General features: G+C 34.9%; 1 protein-coding gene across 1 annotated transcript in view; it reads right to left on the bottom strand.

Annotated features, from left to right (window-relative positions):
* The window catches only part of EYS (eyes shut homolog), a 701,217-nt gene that overhangs the window by 414,495 nt on the left and 266,576 nt on the right, over positions 1 to 20,146 (bottom strand). The window contains exons 23-26 of the mRNA XM_058021581.1: positions 10,743 to 11,002; positions 3,490 to 3,586; positions 2,641 to 2,748; positions 1,910 to 2,055 (exon numbers count right to left, since the gene is read on the bottom strand). Coding sequence (XP_057877564.1) covers positions 1,910 to 2,055; positions 2,641 to 2,748; positions 3,490 to 3,586; positions 10,743 to 11,002 — 611 coding nt within the window. The remainder of the gene's footprint in view (positions 1 to 1,909; positions 2,056 to 2,640; positions 2,749 to 3,489; positions 3,587 to 10,742; positions 11,003 to 20,146) is intronic.

Raw genomic sequence — 20,146 nt, 5'->3', positions numbered from 1 at the left:
TATTCTGAAAGGTGATCATCTTTTTTAAGTCTATGTGATATGCAAAGCATTAGATGTTAGATTAGCAGTGTGGATAACAAACTATATTTAAATGGTTTACAAATTATTTCTTAAGTATTTTTTTAATCTATTTAAAATGAAATAAAGTTATGAACAATGTAAAATAAATCCTAAATAAGATAAATCCATGGTGAAGTTAAAGTTCTATTTTAAATAACTTAAGAATTTAAAATAAAAGATACATTATATACCAAAATTTTAGAGGCAACAGAGCAGAGATCAGTGTCTAAAGACTGGCTTCTCTAAGACAGTAAATTACATGATGATCAGGAAAAACATTCGGAGTATCTAATAAAAGTTAGTACTTTCAAAATAAGATTTAATAAACAAAATGAAATATACTGACATAATTTGGCCCAGACAATTAAATTTATTTTAATTTGTTTCCAGTTTCCATTCATTTATAAGTGTATAATATTTTAATAGTTGATGATTAAAATTCTCAGCATATTAAAACTTTTTTTTAATTTAACTGATCGTTGGAAACAATTCATGCTGTCATCTGTCTTTAAAGGGGCCTGTTCTTTGAAAGAAAAGTTCTTCCTAAATTACAGCTAATTGGAAAAAAAAGAATCACAAAAAAACCCAGAACAAAACCCAACATATTGTCCTTGTTGGTTAAATATGTTAGAGAAAAGCACTAAAGTCAAACTGCTTTGTCAATAATGAAAAATCAAGACAAAAGCACACCTGCAGATTGCTTGTTCCTTTTCAAATTAGAATCTCCTAAGTGCTCATGTGCAGATGTCTTGTCTTTTATTAATATAACAGGGAATTCTTACAAAAGCACGTACATAAAGTTTAATACAACTGTTTTAATATTTATTCGAAATTACATCTGCAGCACCACTGCCTAATGAACAGAAGTTTCTGTGGCACCCAAGAAGTACTACTTAGAACACAGGCCATCTGAAGAAAATATTGCAGGGGGAGACTTTAAAAGATTTAGGCAGGAAAATTATATTTTTTCACTTTTTGCTGTAATGTCAAGGATAATTTTGAACAACAACGCACAAATGATATGTGGACTTAGATATGTGGTGAATGGAAGAGGGATACACAGCTATATAGAAATTCCCATAACTGTACTTGTTCTTTGTTCTGTGGAGAATTACATTCCTCTCAGTTCAGTGGATGCAAATTGCATCCTTTTTTATCTTGTACTTTATGTGGTATTCATCACAGGCTGGGATAGATAGGAAAAACAATTTTATGCAGAAAAAAATGTAGAAATGATTCAATTTGAATAATTTCAACTGTAAATATTTCTGCAGTCATATGATCCCGTGTCTTTTCATGTTGCTTAAGATGGATCTATCAAAACATTGTGTATGAACTAGCTCAGCAGCACACTGAACATTTAAATAAAAGTCAACATCATTTTAGGGAAATTTTACTGCATCTCTATCATTAAATATTTTTTCCTGACTGTGTAAAAATGTACAGATTAGCACTAAAGGGAATGGTGTCAATCAAATTGGTCAAAAGTCAAGGTGTTTCTATGGTTCTGTACAAATTCGAATGACAAGGTAGCATATTCTCGTTTGCAAAATTTACTCTGTACCTATGGTAATAGTTTTTTTCCTGGCTGAATTAAAAAGAATACACATTAATTTTCTTTATACTATACAATCACTCATTTTAACTGAATGTATGGGTGATTAAAGAAATTATAATTCAAGTCTTAATATCAATAATCTTGAGCTACTTCAGGAGAATTAGATAAAACTATTTTTAAGTTAGTATTGATTTATCCTCCAATAAGGAGATTAATTATTGTTCTTGCTATAACATTAAAACCATGCAAAACCTGTGAAATAAGCTACTTGGCTGTAAGAGTAGATCATACCTGTAAATCCAGGTAGACAGAGACACCGATAGCCCCCAAGCCTGTTGATGCAGCTGCCTCCATGTAAACAAGGCAAAGTTTCACACTCATTTACATCCATCTCACACAGAGACCCATAGTATCCAGGTGCACAGTTACAAATGAATCTTCAGAAAAAGAAAAATCAGGTATGTCAATGGAAGTAACAATGGAATCTATGGGATCTTTAAAGTATGCAATACTTTAAAGCCATATGAATCTCCGGATGCCAAGCTGGTGTCCCTAATCCTCATCCATATTAAAATAATGAACAGAGTTTTCTAATTTCCATGTTTCTGAAGCAAAGAGGGTGATTTACTTTTTGGTAAATTAATAGAACAATTTGGCACAGTAATTTTAACTGAAGACTTAAGAAATTAATTAAGGGCTACTGATCTTCTGGCACAAGTCCCTGAATAACTTGTGAAGTGCTGTTGAACGAACACAGGGTTTGTACCAATCTAACAAGATCAATTTTCTTCTATTTCAGTCTTTTTCAAAATTAAAAACAAAAAAAAAAAGTAAAAGTATGGAGGAAAAGGACAAGTTATGCAAAAGACATTTTTCCTGCTTTCTTTAAGATCACATAGGAATCAAAAAACTGAGCCAGTAGCATTTGCTTAGTACATTTTAACTTGTCTGGTGAAGGTTCCATCCAAACCTATAATTAACATAAGGAAATCAGGGAAATTTTTAATTTAGTAGCGACTAACCTGTTTATGAGATCCAGGCAAGTTCCATTGTTCTTGCACGGTCTTGATAAGCATTCATTAATCTCCACTTCACATAGGGTCCCAGTAAAGCCATGTTGGCAGGAGCACCTAGCAAAAAGGATATCACTATATTATTTTTAAGGTCATTACAAAAGTTCAGGAAAAATATGGCAGATGTTGGGAGGTATTAATTAAATAGTACCAAAATCATGTTTGCTTTTTACTGGTTACTGCAAAGGGCGGTACTTTATCAAGCACCAACAAGTAGAGTGTCTGAAGCCCTTGGTTATCGTTTGCTGAAGGCCACAGGCTTTGTGCTGACCCCACTGTGCAAGGGCTTACTTAGAATTCACGAATTCACCTTGGCCTGAGCTGCTTTTCTCTCATTCTGACACCTGCCAGTGACCTGCAATAAGACTGCCAGTTCTCTAAGAAGAACAAGATCACTGATCACAGGATGCACACAGACTTTGTAAGGGTAATCAAAGAGACATAATTGCAAGATTTCTTATGTAACAGCTATAACTATATTCTTCATTAAGTTTTTCTATTGATTTCAACTCAGATTGTTTGTACTACTGTAAGTGGCCTAACAACTCTGCTTTTTTAAATTGGATCCTTGTGATTTTAATTAGTCCTACAATAAATTCTTGGGGTCATACTTATGGTGAATATGTATTACTTTTTGCACACAAGAAGATTTAGACTGTAATGTAACTGTCAAACGCATTACAAACCCTGCCCCCCTTCACTGAAGGTCAGCAAGCACTAGACATTCAGAGTACAAAAGGAAAAGCTAGATGATAAAAAGCCATGTATCATATCTGTCATCCAAGTAATTTTCCTGACCTGTAGTGGTTGACCCCATCCACACAGAGGCCTCCATTCTGACATGGATGGGAGATGCACTCATCACTGTTAACTTCGCAGTAAGTGCCCTCAAATCCTGAAACACAGATTTCATTAATGGTGAATGAATGAACTCAACTACTTCATGTGAATTAAAAGGTCACAGATTCTCGTGGGCATTTGGCTATCCGAGCCCAGCACTAACTCAGACAATGAAAGTGGCTGGCTTCAGCTGCACTCAAAGCTGTTTAATAAAGTCCTGGGAGAAGCATCAGCAATGGCTAGCTCTTCTCTTTGGCTCACTGACCCTAAGATCACAACTACAAGTAGAAGCAACCCTGAAAGAACTTCCTTCAACTATTTTTGTTCCTTAGCTTCAGCTAGTTGATTTCCAGACAGTATATGAAGTCTCAACATACTTTAATGAATCAGAGAGAGCAGATTTGGATAGAGCATCTGGATAAATATACTGGAGAAATGCAACCCATTTTGAAGGACAGGAAAGCTTTCTTGGAGAGTGTGGGACAAAGTCAGAAACTAAAAGCTAATTCAGTAATTAATATATTAGAGAGTAGTGGAAGTTAGAGGACCACATTTATTCAAAGCAGTCAGTAGCTGAGAAAAAAAAACAACTGGTTTTATATTTAGTGAAGACAAAATGTGATTAAGGTCTTATCTGCACAGTACATCACTTGCATAATACATTACATTTGCCTGTGTAAGTGTTCCAGAATATGTACTAAAATGAAATAAGACAGTTTTCAGTGATACATGAACACTATTTTTGCTCTTAGACAGCACACTGCATCTTATAGCATTTGCATAAAAAGGTGTTCTCCTAAATGCATCTTTGTGGTGAAATTCTATACATACCATGGAGAAACTATAGCTACTCAGTTGAATTTTGCACAAATTCAATGTATTTGTTTTCAATTGATGGAGAAATGAAACCATTGCAATGAGAAAACTATTTGCATTGTATTACGTATATGTGAGTGCTGATTGCAGGTTGCCTAAAGACTGGAAATAGAGTTCACCCAAGTGATTTTGAACATCACTGATATAGAAAAATTAAATTGAAACAACTTTAAATTTTGCTATAAATACGGCGAAGGTTCTACTGAATTCTTTATTAAAACAATAAGCAAAATTTGTCCACTGTACTTTTTTAGATACCCCAATAAGAATAATATTTTTGGTTATGTTTTGTATTTGTGGTTTTCAAAGTACTTAATGAAGGTGAGGAAATAATGAAAGACCACTGTTAGAATAGTATGGCTTATTTTTGTCTAGAGAAAATCTTGACTGGAAGAAATAAGTGTCTTGGTCAGAGTTCCAAAGAAAGCTGTAGAAAGAAATCTCTGCTGGTACTCCAATATATGATCTAAACATGAAAACACATCAAAGCAGTTGGTATTTTCTTCTTATCAGGATTATTTCTGTTCAATAACTTTTGGGCCTTACTGAAATGAACTGTTAATATTTGCTGAAGATTTCACAGCAATGTCACTATAAAGCTGGGAAAATAAAGCCTAGAACATTTCTCAAAATAGCCTTTCAATTATAGTAATTTATGTTATAAAAGAAATGTTATAAATTTTTTTTTCTAGAAATTTCTTGAGCATGAAAGGATACCCTCATTTATTTTCTATTTGTACGTTTCACAAAATTAAAACCCAACAATAAAACCAAAACTAAATCAAAACAAAAAGGTCCAAAACAAACGTGCAAAAAATCCCCACCAATCCCCCCAAAAAAGCTGTAAAAGAATGGTCATAATAGGAAGAAAAATTCTGTCTCAGTGTTCTGTTTTGAAATATACCCCTCAGCACAGAAAAAATTGTATTCTGAATGGTTTAGTTTACTATGTGCAAATGAGCCTGAACCACAGCGAACCATCCAAATACTTTTCTTATCTGTAGCACGTGTAACCTGCATCTTAATGCTCCTGAACCTTCATCTATTCCTGCCTGTACTGTGATTAAGAAAAAAAGAAAGATAAAAGAACTATAAACTAGTACACCATGGACCAAGTTAGATTCTAGGCCTGGTTGTGTGAGTCGGCAGAAGTCACTGACACACAAAATACTCAGCAGGTGTTTGATACATGCCATTCAGTGCCACTGAGTAAGAGCAGAAAAATTCACAACACTGGTTTAATAAGGAAATTGGAGGGCATTAGTGAAGGCAAGACATTAGGACTCATAGGACTATTTGTAGTCAAATTCCTCATCTGCAATTTCTCTTTTATTTTTAATGTTTGAAATTTCTAAAACTAAATTTGATTACTGAGTGGAAGGCTGTCAATGGGCAGGGAAAATGGAACTTTACTGAAAAGGACACAGTGAAGGTAAACCAATGTAACATTATAAATAACTCACAGATATAGATATATTTTAGCTTTATAATTAGTTTAAAACATTTGTGAATGTATTGAATATGGGTAGATACATTTGAGGAAGTATCTCAGTAAGGTTAATTTTTGTAGTAACATAACATATTCAAGACTTTCAGAAATTAACAGAGATGAAAAAAAACCTGAAAATTATTACAGTTCCTTATTACAGTGTTACAAAATAAAATCTTATTTATCTCTATTTTTAATTGTTCATGTGGCGTGAAAGTTATTTTGAAGATATGAGGTCTAGGAACATCTGGATAGCTGTTACTTAAGATGAGACAGATGCTGGTTTTACTTCTGTTTCTCTGAAATATAGGAAATCCTGCATTTGTCAACTCTGTCTATGGGGCTTCTGGGAGTTGCAAAGTGATGGAATATGCAGCTAAATATCTGCTGTCACAGTTATGGTCATTTCCATCTCCTTATTCCATTGCAGAGAAATATTATGAGATTGACCTCTGCAGGTAACAGGATTCTAATGGGATTCTTTTGCCCTGATCTCTCTGCTGTTTCGCTCATCAGAACAGTACCATAGATGTTTCTCTCCTTACCATGAACTATTTATGAACCAATGTTTGCAAACAGCAGATATAATAGCAGTCCCAGAATCATTAGTTCAGGTACTTAGGTTGTTCAGCATAACATAAGTAGGTACATGAATCAAAATCAGAGGTGTGTAAAATATTAGGCACTGTAAAAAGGCTATTTCCCTCTGTAAATTATGTATGCACACGTCTGAAAAAGAAACTGGCATTGAAGGACTCAGAAATTTGACAATGGCAAACTCCAATTTGAATAACATGTTTTTCATCACTTGTTTATTATTTCTGTTTGGTAGTATAAATTTTCTACATTATGATAATTTTCACTTAGCCTTGTTTCAGGCATTGGCTGAACAATATTTTGTCTCGATTCAAATTTCAAGCTATAAGGTGCTATAGACCAAATAAAAATGATCACTAGCATCTAGAACAAAGAGTAGGTGTCATGGGATAGCTATTGACAGGAGACTGATAAAAGAGGTGAAAAAGTCCAGGGAAAATCTGTGTAAAACAAGGACTTCAAAAATTGCCTTGAAGCATAAAGAATGTATTGCTTTTAGAAAGGACAAAGAAAAAATAGAATGCATAATTCCAGTAAAAACTATTGCTATTATTTCTCCTTGGAGATGAGTCCTTTTTATAGATTTCCCTGGAACAATACACATAATTTCATTACATCCTAAAACTGATGGCTTTAACCTTAAGCCCCATGCAAAAACCAGTTTTTCAACTTCTCAGTTTCTAGCTTTCTATTTTTAAAGCTGCAACGAGGATAAATAAGATGACAAAGCTTTTGTGTACTTGTGTGCTGTAATGACAAATGTTGCTACCTCCTGTTCTTTTTACTCCTCTCTAAAACTGTGTGCTTCCAAAAGCTATGAAATTAAAAATAATAAAAAAAACCAAAAAACCAAACAAACCCAAAACCCCCCAAGTTTACAGCAAAACCACAAGAGGCAACTGGTCAAGAATTCAGCCTGCCTACCACCTGAAAGATTTTTCCTAAGCTGCCTAAATAGTCGGCAGAGCGAGATAAACATTTCTACAGCATTATCCATTTCACTTTATATGTCTACTTTTGTGTGAGATGAAGTACCTCAGAAAATAATACCTGCTTAATGTATTACTGTGGACATCCACAATCCAGACATTTCCAGTTTACTTCTTTCAATAATACATACATTATTATATTGGTCCAATCCCCCTTCTACCATAACTCATTGAGATGTTACTGAGTTAACACAGATGCTGGCCAAATAATCCATGTTTCTGAAAAGAGTAGGTAAAGCTTTGATATGAACTCTCTCTATATGCATGCAATACTTAATGTGTAATATGTAGCATTTCCTGATAATTTTTCTATCACAGCCTAACATGTTTATGGAAAATTGTTTCCATTGTAATAAGGAGGCTGCATGAACACCCTGAGGTTATCCTATCCATATTACTTGGACTAGTGAAGAAAGTTCTACATCTAATTCTAAAGAGAGATTAGTTTCTACCTTCTAAGGAGCAGGAATTCTAGGAACCACTTTAATTCAGCGATCTTGGCCTTCTCTTCCTCTCTTTAAGTCTGCAACAACTCTATCTGCCTTCCCTACTAGCTTGTCTTGCTACTATATAGCTACTATAACAATAACTACTAATAGTTCTCATAAAAGAATAAATCGCAGTTAAAAAAAGTCTCATTAGAAAACACGAGATTTTTTTCTGGCCTGTAGTTTATGGTTGCAAATTATCTTGTTATTCTCTGCAATATTTATGTGCTTATAATTACCCAGGTTTCACACTTTCTTAAAACTGTTATCTTTTATCTCCCATTTCATCATTAATTAAACTTGTTCATCAGTTCCAGCAGAGAGCTGATCTTGCACTCAGTAGTTGTATGCCCTCTCATAGTTTTCCTTGATTCTGAATACATTTTTTCAGTATTTTTTTTTTTCTTGGAACACAATTCTTAGAAAGCATCACTATTTTTACCCAAATGTCCTATCTCTCTTTTGGGTTGCCTTTAAAACACTAACAGTTTTGTGCTTGCATTATCTAGAAGAGCATGGTCTAATGCCTAGACTCTTGCTTATTTACCCTCTATTTTACTTATATATGCAGCTGAATTGCTCTTTGGATCTTTCTCATGTAGACCTTTAGGGGAATTTACGAATAGTGGCCAAGACTCAGCTACAAATATTTCAACATTATTTAAATTATATAGTCTTGCTTACATCTCCTTCCTTGCTTTTCTGTTACACTAAATTTTCAGTTCTATTATTAAGATTAATTCTAAGAATGGATTCTCTAATACTGGAAAGACACGTTGATAAATTAAGCAATAAAAATTCTGCTATTTGCCCTAAGTTTTCCATTCCACCTGTTTTCTTTGCATTTAGTCTCTATTATTTAAGGAGATTCAGTGCTGGCTATATGATTAACAGCTCAAACCCATATGTCCTCACAATTGTCTTGATCAAACCCTTGCTTATCAATTACTGGTAAAGTATTTAAGAGGGGTTTTCTCTACACCTCTTGGGAAACTTGTTCTACAGCAGTCATTCTTAAGCTTTTGCAACAATGGCCCTCCCTTCAACATTTTTGCAACCTTGAATATACCATTGTGCAATTGTAAAGATCATAACTTTTTAAGCTGTTTAACCTGCTTCTGTGGACAATTTGACTTAAAGTCATGGTCTAACACCGTTCCATGATCTATGATATGAGAGCCCAGTTTTGTTACACAAACATTATAATCTATCTCTTTGAAGGAAAAAACCTCTGTGTCTAGGGCAACAGCTCAAGAGGAAGTTTTACATTAACAGTATTTGTAGAATTCTAGAACTCTTTATAGCAAAATCAGACAGCTATAGTTCCCCAAGGTACATACAGGAACAAAGATGCAACTTTGTTTTATACTACAGCTAATCATGACTTAATCACCTTCCTACCAATTTACTGTGGTAATTCTGTCCTAAACTAACATCTTACATCAACTTTGATTCTGCCCAATTCATATTCTATCAGCTTTTATCTTCTCTGACCTAGCCAACACAAATCCTCTTTTTCTTCTAAATATGTACCACTGGCAGTGGTATAATTTATGGTCCTGTTGTACCCATCTCAGATATGGTGTTCTATGATATGGTGTTCTCAGGTAGCTGTTAAAATTTGGTAAGCACTGCTGCATTTTGTGATTCCTGTTATACCAGGCTCAACCTTTCTAATGACTGGACTGTTAGCTACTGGCAAGTTTAATCCACATGCCATTTACTACTAAGTCAAGTGTTTTGGAGTAATCTACCTATATTTTTGAAAAACAGCTTTTTAAAAGATGCTTCGCTAAGCAACTTGCATACCTCCTCAGTGATGTTTGGGTTTTTTTCTCAGCAGCTTGTGGTAACATTTACCTTAATAGTAAAAAACCCAAGGTATTATATACTCCTCATTCCCAAATATTATATCCATATCTTTGTCACTTAATAAATGACAAATAATAGTATTGTCATGTAACACTGCTAGCCTTTGTGCCTCAGAGATCCCTAGCTTTATAGGCATAACAGTGAAAACTTCAAAATCCTGCTCCAATTCCAGTTTCAGTAATTGTACTCCCCCGCTACTTAAATTTTCTAACTTTTCAGTGCAGCTGTTAATTAGTTAATGTGTTCTTCAATTCCTACATGGGAATGTGTAGCAATGTTCTGCACAGTTAAACTGTTGCTCTGTTCCACCTTAGCAGCTCTTGTACATTGAGGGTGAGACTGTGTCTTTTAAGCCATGGCCCAGGGAAGCTGTCAGCACCTGCTGTGATTTGGTTCCTTATGCATACAGGGAGAAACCCACTATATCCATTAAGCAAGGGAAGATTACTTCCCTGATGTGCCAGGCCTTCCTGACAGCTCAGCGGGAAAAGAAACAATTTCCAACTTGCTCCAATTTTTGTACTTCCACCAATTTGCATACATTTTTTCTAAATCTGCCTGTCTGCTTTGTCAATTTAGTTTGTCTTTGCTGGCCAGGTGCATGTCTATCTCTATGTCGTTGTAACAATTGACTGAGAAATACTGATTCTGAGTGCTGAATTTAAGCCACCATAGATTTAATAAGTATTGTAAAATAAGAAATTAATAATAAGTAAACTGACAGCTATCTTTCCAGTCTTTTAACACAACTGATAAATCTTCTGCAATTCATAATGGTTTTATGTTCTTTGAAACATATTCTTTTCCACTTACGTTAAAGATAGTGACAAATTCAATATATATTTGCAATTTTCCAGAGCACAACAGAAAACGGAAGAAATTAACTATTCCAGTTCTCACCTGTTTTGCAAATGCACATTGGATTTCCATCTGCTTGTGCCAAGCAGGTTGAATTGTTTATGCATGGATTGTAAGGCAGCTCACAGGGACTGAAGCGCTGGTGGCAGAAGTCACCAGTGTAAAATGGAGGACAAATGCATACAAACTGCCCCGGCTTCACAGATTCAAAACAGGTGGCTCCATTCAAGCACGGTTCAGATGCACATTCATTTATGTCTTCACTGCAGTCTGGCCCTGTCCACCCTGCTGTACATGTGCATCTGCAGGGGTGAAAAATTAAAAAAGAGAGCATTGACATTGCAGAATAAAAATTAACAGCTTGGCCCAATCACTTCCAACCCTTTCTATTTTAAAAATAACAAAAAGTTTAAAACAATATCAATAATACATTTCTGTGACTAGTTTTTCTTTTCCTGGCAATTCTATCAGAATGCATTATGAATAAAAGTTATATTGAGGTTATTATCCCAGAATGTACCTGAGGATAAATAAATAGAAGCAAAAGGACTTATTCTAAGTCACAGTATCTCTTGGAGAACTATCTGGTTTAGGAAATGCAGATAGAATCATGTTTAGACCATTTTTAAGATGAAACAAGAACACAAATTATCAAACATGAAAAGTAAATCTTCTAAATGTTAAGGATTAGAAGGACATCTTTTCATATGTGTGAAACTAGTAAGTACTCCAATGTTTGGGGTGAAATGCATCAGGTAGCATGTCCAGTACGTTTAAGAATGTAGGAATCATGAGGGATCCTAATTTCATTGGATTCTTTCTCTTTTTTGACTGCTTTTGTGAAGATCTGATAATTATAATACAGGAGAAAAAACTTCAACCAAAATCTAAATTACATCTGAATGTAAGGAATCCATCTACATGAATTAGATAAATATATTTTGTTATTCACAATATACATAAGAAATGCTTCTGTAAATTCAAAGGAAACAATTTGCTAATGCTTCAAAGCTTGCAGAGCCAAATTTCTTCACTAGCTGCAATAAAAGAGGCCCCTAGGTACTTTAAAAGTCATACATTCCTGTTACTTTCACTGTAAATAAAATTGAATTTAATTTTATTTTTGCAGATATTAGGCAGGACAAGATACAATATGAAAGATGAACTATTCCAGCTCTTGTCTACTTTGATCAATATTGATTTCAGGCATTAAATCATTCAAATATATCTTCATAGTTATAATTTGATAAGAAAAATTGTTCTTGAATAACAAAAAGGTGGTTTAATGGAGAATCTGTTGTGTGGTTCTGTTCTGTAAGGCACAGGTATTTCTTGCCATATGAAAAGAAAATTTCACCCCTTAAAAGAACCCAGTCTTTTCTTTCAGATTTTTTTTGTGTTCTGTGTTATTTAGTTTTGGGATACAATCACCATGGCTCATAAAAAGAAATGGATATTACAAAGGAATTTTATTTATACCTTTAAAGGCCTGAGTATTTTAGCATTAAGGATTTAAAAATCAGATTACTGTATTTTTATCATGTTAAAAACTAATAGCTATTACTATCAAAAATCATTCAGACATTCTTAAAATAACTGACAAAAATCACATTTCAGAACTCATAATTTAAAATACTTAAAACATACTTTTGGAAATATGGTTAAAACCAATTTCTTTTTATTCTCTGCTTATGCATAACAAACATACCTGCTTTTGATAAACATGGAAGAATGCATTTATCATCTAGAAGCAACAGCCACTGAATAACACTGCATGCCCAATTAGTGCTTTACTGAATTTTCTCTTAAGTAGTCAATATATAAAAGCATCAGACTCTTACAAATTAAGCATCTCCAAATGTCTCATAGTGAACATAGGAGAACAGTGACCCAACAGATGTTAATTGTTTTGCAGCTGCTCTTTTTTTTTTGTTGACTTCTTTCATGAAGCTGTGAATAAATTACTACTGATGCAGTACTACAAATTGGTATGTAGCACTTGGCTATGCTCCATTTTTAGCTTAAAAAGCTCATTAAGTTGAGAGCCTTTCACTTTGGATTAGGAGAACACGGTTCAGTAATGACCTGGTCCAGCTTTATGGACATAACTGAGGTGCAGAGGAGCAAACATTAAACACATTTCATTCCCCCTTTTTCCCTAATGAGTTTCATAACTGCCTTTGAGTTATCAGAACTGTTCTGTGTGACTACAGGGAACACCAGGTCACTGAAACACAGCAGTTATCTGCACTGCACAACCAGCCAGTGCTACCCTGGCTTCATGCCAGCTCCCAGCTGAGGTGCAACAGTCAATATCAATGCAAAGGAGACAATTAATAACAGAGCTTTTTGTCCTCTTTTCTGGATTATTAAAAAGAGTTACTGGAAGACTCGTTAAATGTGAAAAAAATAAAATACATAGAAGCATCTATCCTGAGGCCCAGTTTTAAGAATCAAGACGAAATTTTGTGTTAATGAGGACGGTTATTTAAAAAAAGGTAAGGAGGTGTTAGGAGGACTATTAAAAGTGAATTATAAATTAAGGTATTATAACTCTTATTCTTGGAAACTAACTGATCAAAAGGCAAAAATCCAAACACTTTTTCAAAATTACTAATTTTTTTCACTTCATCACAAAAATAAAGATGATTTCTAGAATTCTCAGGGGGAAAAAAGGCTAATAGATGCTTTTAAGAGTCCATATAAAGATAGTCAAAGCTGAATTTCTTTCTATTGTCTTAACAACTTGCCAACATCAGTATTTTTCTTTCCAATAACCAAATCCAAATACACCCACTGATATTAGAAAACCAAATCATGACTCTTTTATGTAAACTATTAATTTTAATAATATAAACTCCATTAACTGCTTAGATCGTGACATGTGTAGAATTCCTCCAACACATATGAATCAGGTTCCATAAGTATTATTTCTTTACTTTCCATACATCTCTCTATAAATTGAAAAGCTTTCTATAGAAAAACAACCGAAAGGAAAAAGGAAATGAAAATACACAAATTATATTTATGGTTTTATATTTTCCAGCTGTATTAACATTAAAGTTAGAATTAAAAATTGCAAACTATAGTAATGAATTGTATCCAGAGAAGTAGTGTTAAAGTAATAAGTTCCTCTGTCTCCATATGATGAATTAAGTATTAAATTTGGTTCTTACCTGCTTGAAAATCCTCTTTCTACTTCTCATATTCCAGTGAAATATAGGTGTCACCTGCCTTATATCCTACATTAAAGGTATTAAGGAATTAAAAAAACAGGGAAGAGTTTTAAGAATATCTGAATTGTTGATTTTGGAAAAAAGTTTCTGAGGTTCATCTAGACTCCCCTGCTCAAAATCGGTACAACTAGAGTTTTCTCAGGTCTATGTCCAGCCTGGTTTTGAGTATCTAAAGGATGGAGACTCCACAACTTCTCTGGGAAATCTATTCCAGCACCTGACCACCCTCACATCACAAAAAAGGAGCATTTTTTTATCTTCATGTGGAATTACATGTAGTTTGCCTTCTGCCCACTTAATATTTTCCTGTCACTGGATACCCCTGAGAAGAGTCTGTCTCCTTTTTACTCGCTATTTTTTATCAATTTTACATATTGGCAGGAGCTTCTGTGGGCCAAAACCATTTTTTCATCTTGCTAGCTGCAGAGGCTGTCTCTCCTGAATCTTAAGAGTTCTAAAGTGGTTGTCTGTCAATTAGAAAATCATATTGGTGGATTTATTCCAAACTAGCTCAGTTAGAAGCTCTGGAAAATGCCAAAGCTTAACAAAAGCACATGGTTTGATTCTGGGGATGGTCTTGTGCAGGAGCAGGACACCATGATCCTTGTTGGTCCCTTCCAACTCAGCATCTTCTGTGATAAGCAGTAATACAGATGAATGTTCCAGAGTATTTCAGTATAGGCTATTTTTTTCTTTTAGACCTCTTTCTACATGGCAGAAAAATACAAGAAACTGGTGGGTTTAGTCTTCTGTATAGAAAACATTTCAGAAAATATCAGTCAGAGCACTTTGCCACAGATAAAGGTGGTTTTGCAGACAAAATTGCAATATTTAAGAAGCACCAGAACTGCTTTTTCCTCAATGGTTCAGTCAAAGAAACAGGAATCCTAAACTGAACCCTCAGCTACAGTGTGCCCATCATTCAACTGCCTCTTTGACAGATTCTTGATAAGAAATGGCAAGACATTCAGTGAAGTTTGGGTCAGCCTGTTAGCCATACAATACATGCAACAATGGGCCATTCTACAGTAAGGATTTATGCTGTTTAGGGCATTCAATCAAATCAACTAACAGCCTGACAAACCACAGTGCTCAGTGACAAATTTCTTCCTTGTAATCTAGAGGCCATTGGATCATCTGAAGTAGAGAAATAAGAGCTTGCTTTCAATACAGGCACAGCTTGAAATTTAGGGCAGAAACACACACCACAAAGCTCCAAGGACATACACTTCCAGTCACTACAAAGGCTTTGAACACTTGTGTTTCTATCTCTTCTTTCTTTCTACAAACATGTTTTTTTTTCTTTCATACTCTGAAAGTTTATGATGGTCTTTGTTCCACAGACAGCTACCAGACCTGTTTCACCAGCTTCAACCTGAAAAAGCTGTCATGAGTTTCTCTCTGAAGTTCTTCTTGTGCTTGTAGTTCTTTACCCTCATATGCCACCCTAAGATGATCTCAAATTTTCACCTATGTCTCTCCTCCTCTCCCCAAAATTCATTTGAGCCTGCCTTTACAATCACTACCATAACTCATTCCCTACTTTATTCCTAGAGCTCTCCATTTGTAACCAATCAAATGTTTGTGACCAATCAATCCTATTAACAGATTAGAGAAAGCATTAACCTGGGCTGCAGTGCTCATGCTCTGATGGAATTTACAATCTTGAAGGACATAGGACAGCAGTGGACTAGTCAAGACCCTGAATTTTAGGAAAGGAAACTTTCAGTTGATTAGCAGTTCAGATCAGATTTCAGTATTTGGGTCCATGGGATCCCCTAGGAAACTGCCGTCAGGGAAAAAGGATCTGAACCAAGCTGGCAGATCTTTAGAGCACGCTTCTTGATTTCCCCATGTAAGAAATCTGGAAAAGAAGGTGAAAGACCAGCATGCCTTAGTATCTCCTGGGTAAACTGAAGTGCTAGAAGGAAATACACAGACGAAGAATAAGGGGCGTATACCCTGGAGAGAATATGGGATGTCATCTGGATATGTAGTAGTGGCATTAGAAAAGCTAAGGCCCATTTGGAGCTTAATTTGGCAAGAGTTGTAAAGAAAAAGAAGGGATTTACAGGTATGTTTGCCACAAAAGTAAGGTTAAAGAAAATGTACCGCTGCAATAAATGAGACCGGAGAACTGGAGAGAGATAATTGAGATATTCAATATTTTTATTGTTAATCTCACTTCCCAGCTCTTTGAATCTCATGCCAGGTACTGAGGGACTGAAGTCCTTCCCATCCTGGGAGAAGGTCAGGTTTGAGGAATCTGAATATACCTAAGTGCATGGAACTCCATCAGATGCACCCCAGGGGCCTGAGGGAACTGGCTGATTTAGCTGTCTCCAAAAGATTAATCAGTAAGTAACCAAAAACCAATTTGTCCATCACAGAGTAAATTGACTGGTGAACATAAATTGAAAAAATTATACATTAAAGAAAGTCCACCTCCCTTTTTCTGCTGTTTGGATAAGGATATGAAGCTAAAATTAGGGAAAAAACCCCATTGTTATCTTTGTCATACACACATATACCATTTTTTAATTTAACTTAGATGTAGACACTGGCTTATGGGAAGTATATACATCACCTGCTGTCTACAATTGGAATCTGAACGGGTGGCTAAGAAAACATAAATTAAGTACTTGGGGAATGGTACCGGGTAATAACAGACATAAATGGATATTAACCCCAAACTGGAGAAAAAATTAATTGCGAGGTATATTGTTGGGAAGAGAGATAAAAAGATTAAGTTTCTGCTGCTCTAGTAATATTGTCTAAGGGTGTCTTTTGCATGTTCGATGCGTACAGAAAGCCTTCAAAGGGCTTATGTTTTCATTCCATTCCAGTTCAATTGCTTCAGACTGTTAATCATTGTTCTTTTTTTTAATTTTAAAGATATACCCTATTTTTTCTGTACACTTTCCTCCCATAATTCTCTGCTCATGTTCTTCCATTTGGTAACAGTAGCTAAAATTTATTCTTGATATTCTGTGTATTTAGGAACATTACATTACAAAAAAAACCCAAACAAACATATTTTAGAGGAACAGATAGAGAAAGTTGTATTTGTTTGTTTTCCATATATTTCTTCCTTAATTCTCTATTTAAAGCTATGAGTTCACACAATGACAAGGTAACATTCAGCTCATTGAGACAGCAAGCTATATTTCAGCTTCTGCTTTAAGCTCTGTTTGAGCTGCAATGCCCACATTTCTGTTTCAGGAAACAGAATTTAACATGCTACAAAGGGTATTTATACTTTCAGCTCTTTTTTTTTTCATGTTGTTGCTTTATTTTTTCCATTATCCTGAACCAGAATATAAGATACATCTTATATCAGGCTGGATGCAACTTTCAGACTACTGGACCCCAGAGATGAGGTACACACTCCTTTTCTTTTTGTATCAACTCTTTCCTTATTTATCGCAATAACAGCAATTCGTCCTGTCTACAAGGCCAGATAAATTTACATGGTTATCTGTTTCAGCCAGTAAACATTAAAATAATTATAAATCTCCAGTCAAACTGCCTCATTTGAATGAGTGTTTGTGCTTTAAAAGCACAAGTGCTGAATACTTTGAATAGTTTTAGTTAAGAAAGACAACAAAACAAGTAAAAACTGTAGTAACCAAAACTGAAGATTATTTCTGTCATGTGGGAGGATCACTTGTGTCGTATGGCCCTGAACCAGAAAATAAAGCATGTTTGGCATCAACAGTCTGGTTCATAGACCATTACCACAAGGACAAACATTGTTGAAGTTCCTTCCCATCAGTCTTGCCAACCTAAATTCCTATTTTAGAAACAATAGAAATTAATTTTAAAATGCAAAAAAATTACCTTCAATGTTTGGGTGCATTTTTGACTCTTGCTTTATAGTTTTGGTTATTATCTAAGGTGTTAGAAAAACTGTTTGCCATCTTCAAGTTTTTTTAAATAAATTATAATAATATCTATGAATACTGAATCATCCCTTAAAATATAGGAACTTCCACGTCCCAAACTTAACATGATATACAAAAAGGATATCATAGTAATATGCAAATTTTGGAATGTAGTTTAGCAAGTTATCACACAACAGAGGGTGAAGAGAAAGAAAGGTCTGTTTAAATTTGTGTCCTGTGTGTCAAACAATTTTCTGAGTAGCAGTATTAATTTCTTGAATTACTGCAGACCCCTACAGAGAACGTTTATGCATTTTGGCATGTGAAGCTGCCCTTTGAGTCACATTCTCTCTTAACTAAACCCACATTAGACTTCCTTCTGTTCCTGACAAAATGCAAAGGGAAAAGGACAAAAATGCCTTTTTATCTTACCATCTCTGGTCACTAACACCAAGAGCTGCATTCTTTGCCTGTGTAGCTTTCATCACTGAACAACAATCACTACAGCAGCAACAAGGTAATTCAAGATTTCACCATACAATCTGAGAGAAAATGTGTAATTTGCAGCCTTTATAACAGGCAGTGTGTCTCCAAAGGTGTGACAAGGAGAAAACCCTAAATTTGTGAAAAGTGAGCATCAGTAAATCAGTGCTACTATAAACAGTAAGTAAATGATCTGCCTGCAATATCTTGGGCGGTGCTGATTCACTTTGGTAGAGAAAAAAAGAGAAGTATTATTTCATTCTTTCAAGAATCAGAGGGAATCAGTTGACATGTGGTTTCCAAGTTACAGCAAGTTAATCTGTTAGATTCAGATGTTGAATAAATCAGCTATCAGGACGACATTCCATCTTTCAAGGATTTTGAATAAAAGGCGTCCTTCTCCCCAGTTGCCTGTTTGCTTGTGCTCCTCTCTGCTAATTTAATGCTGGTCTTTGATGACAACTGGGTTTATTGCTGCACCTGTGGAAACTGGTATCTTCAGCACTATTTCCCCTTGGAAATCTCTTCCTCTACTCAAGATTGCTGTGCAAAGAGCCTAGTTGTTATGGAAAGCAGCTCAATGCCTTTCCTCAGTTTTTATTGCTCTGATATTTTCTGAGAGTTACAGGTAACTTTTACAGTATTTTAGTATTGATTTTGAGGCAAGTCCTCTTTGACCTGAGAAATCTGAAAGGAAGAAAATTGCTGCACTGAAAAAGTAGGAGCTATCACCTGAATGCAGGTAACAGCTCCTCCAGGAGAAACATTTGTTAAATTTGGGAAGTTTAGTAATGCAGGTGTAGTTCTGTCAATTGACCTCAAAGCTCTTCGCCATTTATAGAGATTACACTGATGGCAGAAAAGAAAAAATGAACTATTTGGGTAGAGTGCTCACAGTGGAAGGGACTTTGGCTCAGGGGGAGTAAAAGAGAGCCTTTTGGTCTGCTCCTTCCAACACAGGCAATCAAAAAAGGCCAAATAAAGGCGATGACAATTGCAAGCTTTATTAGCAATAATTAGCATGGCAACATGAAGGGCTAGATAACATGCTCCAACTCTGCAATTTTATGAAGCATGAACAATACAAATCTAACTGTGAAGATAGATTACTTTGACATTTGGAGAATTGGACATGAGAAAAAATTGAACATAATGCACATCAATCTGTGCAAATGACCTTGCATAATTATTTGAAAGGACGAGCAAAGAAATGTTTATCTCCTTCATATTGAAGTTTTTGAACTCTTCAAGTCATTTAAGCAAGACATCTCTATCAGTTTGGGGAGTGACGGAGGGACAACTGCTTCCAATAATCTACGGAAAATTTTTCAGAATTTTTGATTGATGTTTACTTAGGGTCTACTCAAGTTTCAAGGAAGAGAATCATAGAAGAAAATATTTCTATGGCTCAATCTGACACAAAGCACTATCTGATCCAAGAATAGAAGCAAGAGTAAAAGAAAACATTTATTTGAACAAATGGACTAAATTTTATTTCTCTTTTATTTCCCTTTTTTCTTTTTATTTATTCCAAACATAGAAGACATTGAATATTTGATGCTTAGAACCAATTAGAAGCCTATAAAAAACTGATAACCAAGGATAGATATAGTATTTATTATGGTAGAATATATTAGATCATCATGACACCACTTAACCATATAGTAACTATACTTATATATTTGAAGAGAACTATTGAAACATTTTCAACGCTCAGCAGCAGTCATGCCAACTTCAACATTATAACTCAGATTTTCAAAAGAGCCTGTAAAAAAATAAAACTTGAAAAGGCTAGAGAGTGTCATAATTAATACTGGCAGTCTAGAAAATACTTTGTAGATAG

The sequence above is a fragment of the Melospiza georgiana genome, chromosome 3, assembly GCF_028018845.1.
Source record: "Melospiza georgiana isolate bMelGeo1 chromosome 3, bMelGeo1.pri, whole genome shotgun sequence".
Taxonomy (NCBI): Eukaryota; Metazoa; Chordata; class Aves; order Passeriformes; family Passerellidae; genus Melospiza; species Melospiza georgiana.
The sequence above is the reverse complement of the archived record's forward strand: the minus strand, read 5'-3'. Positions and strand labels throughout refer to the sequence as shown.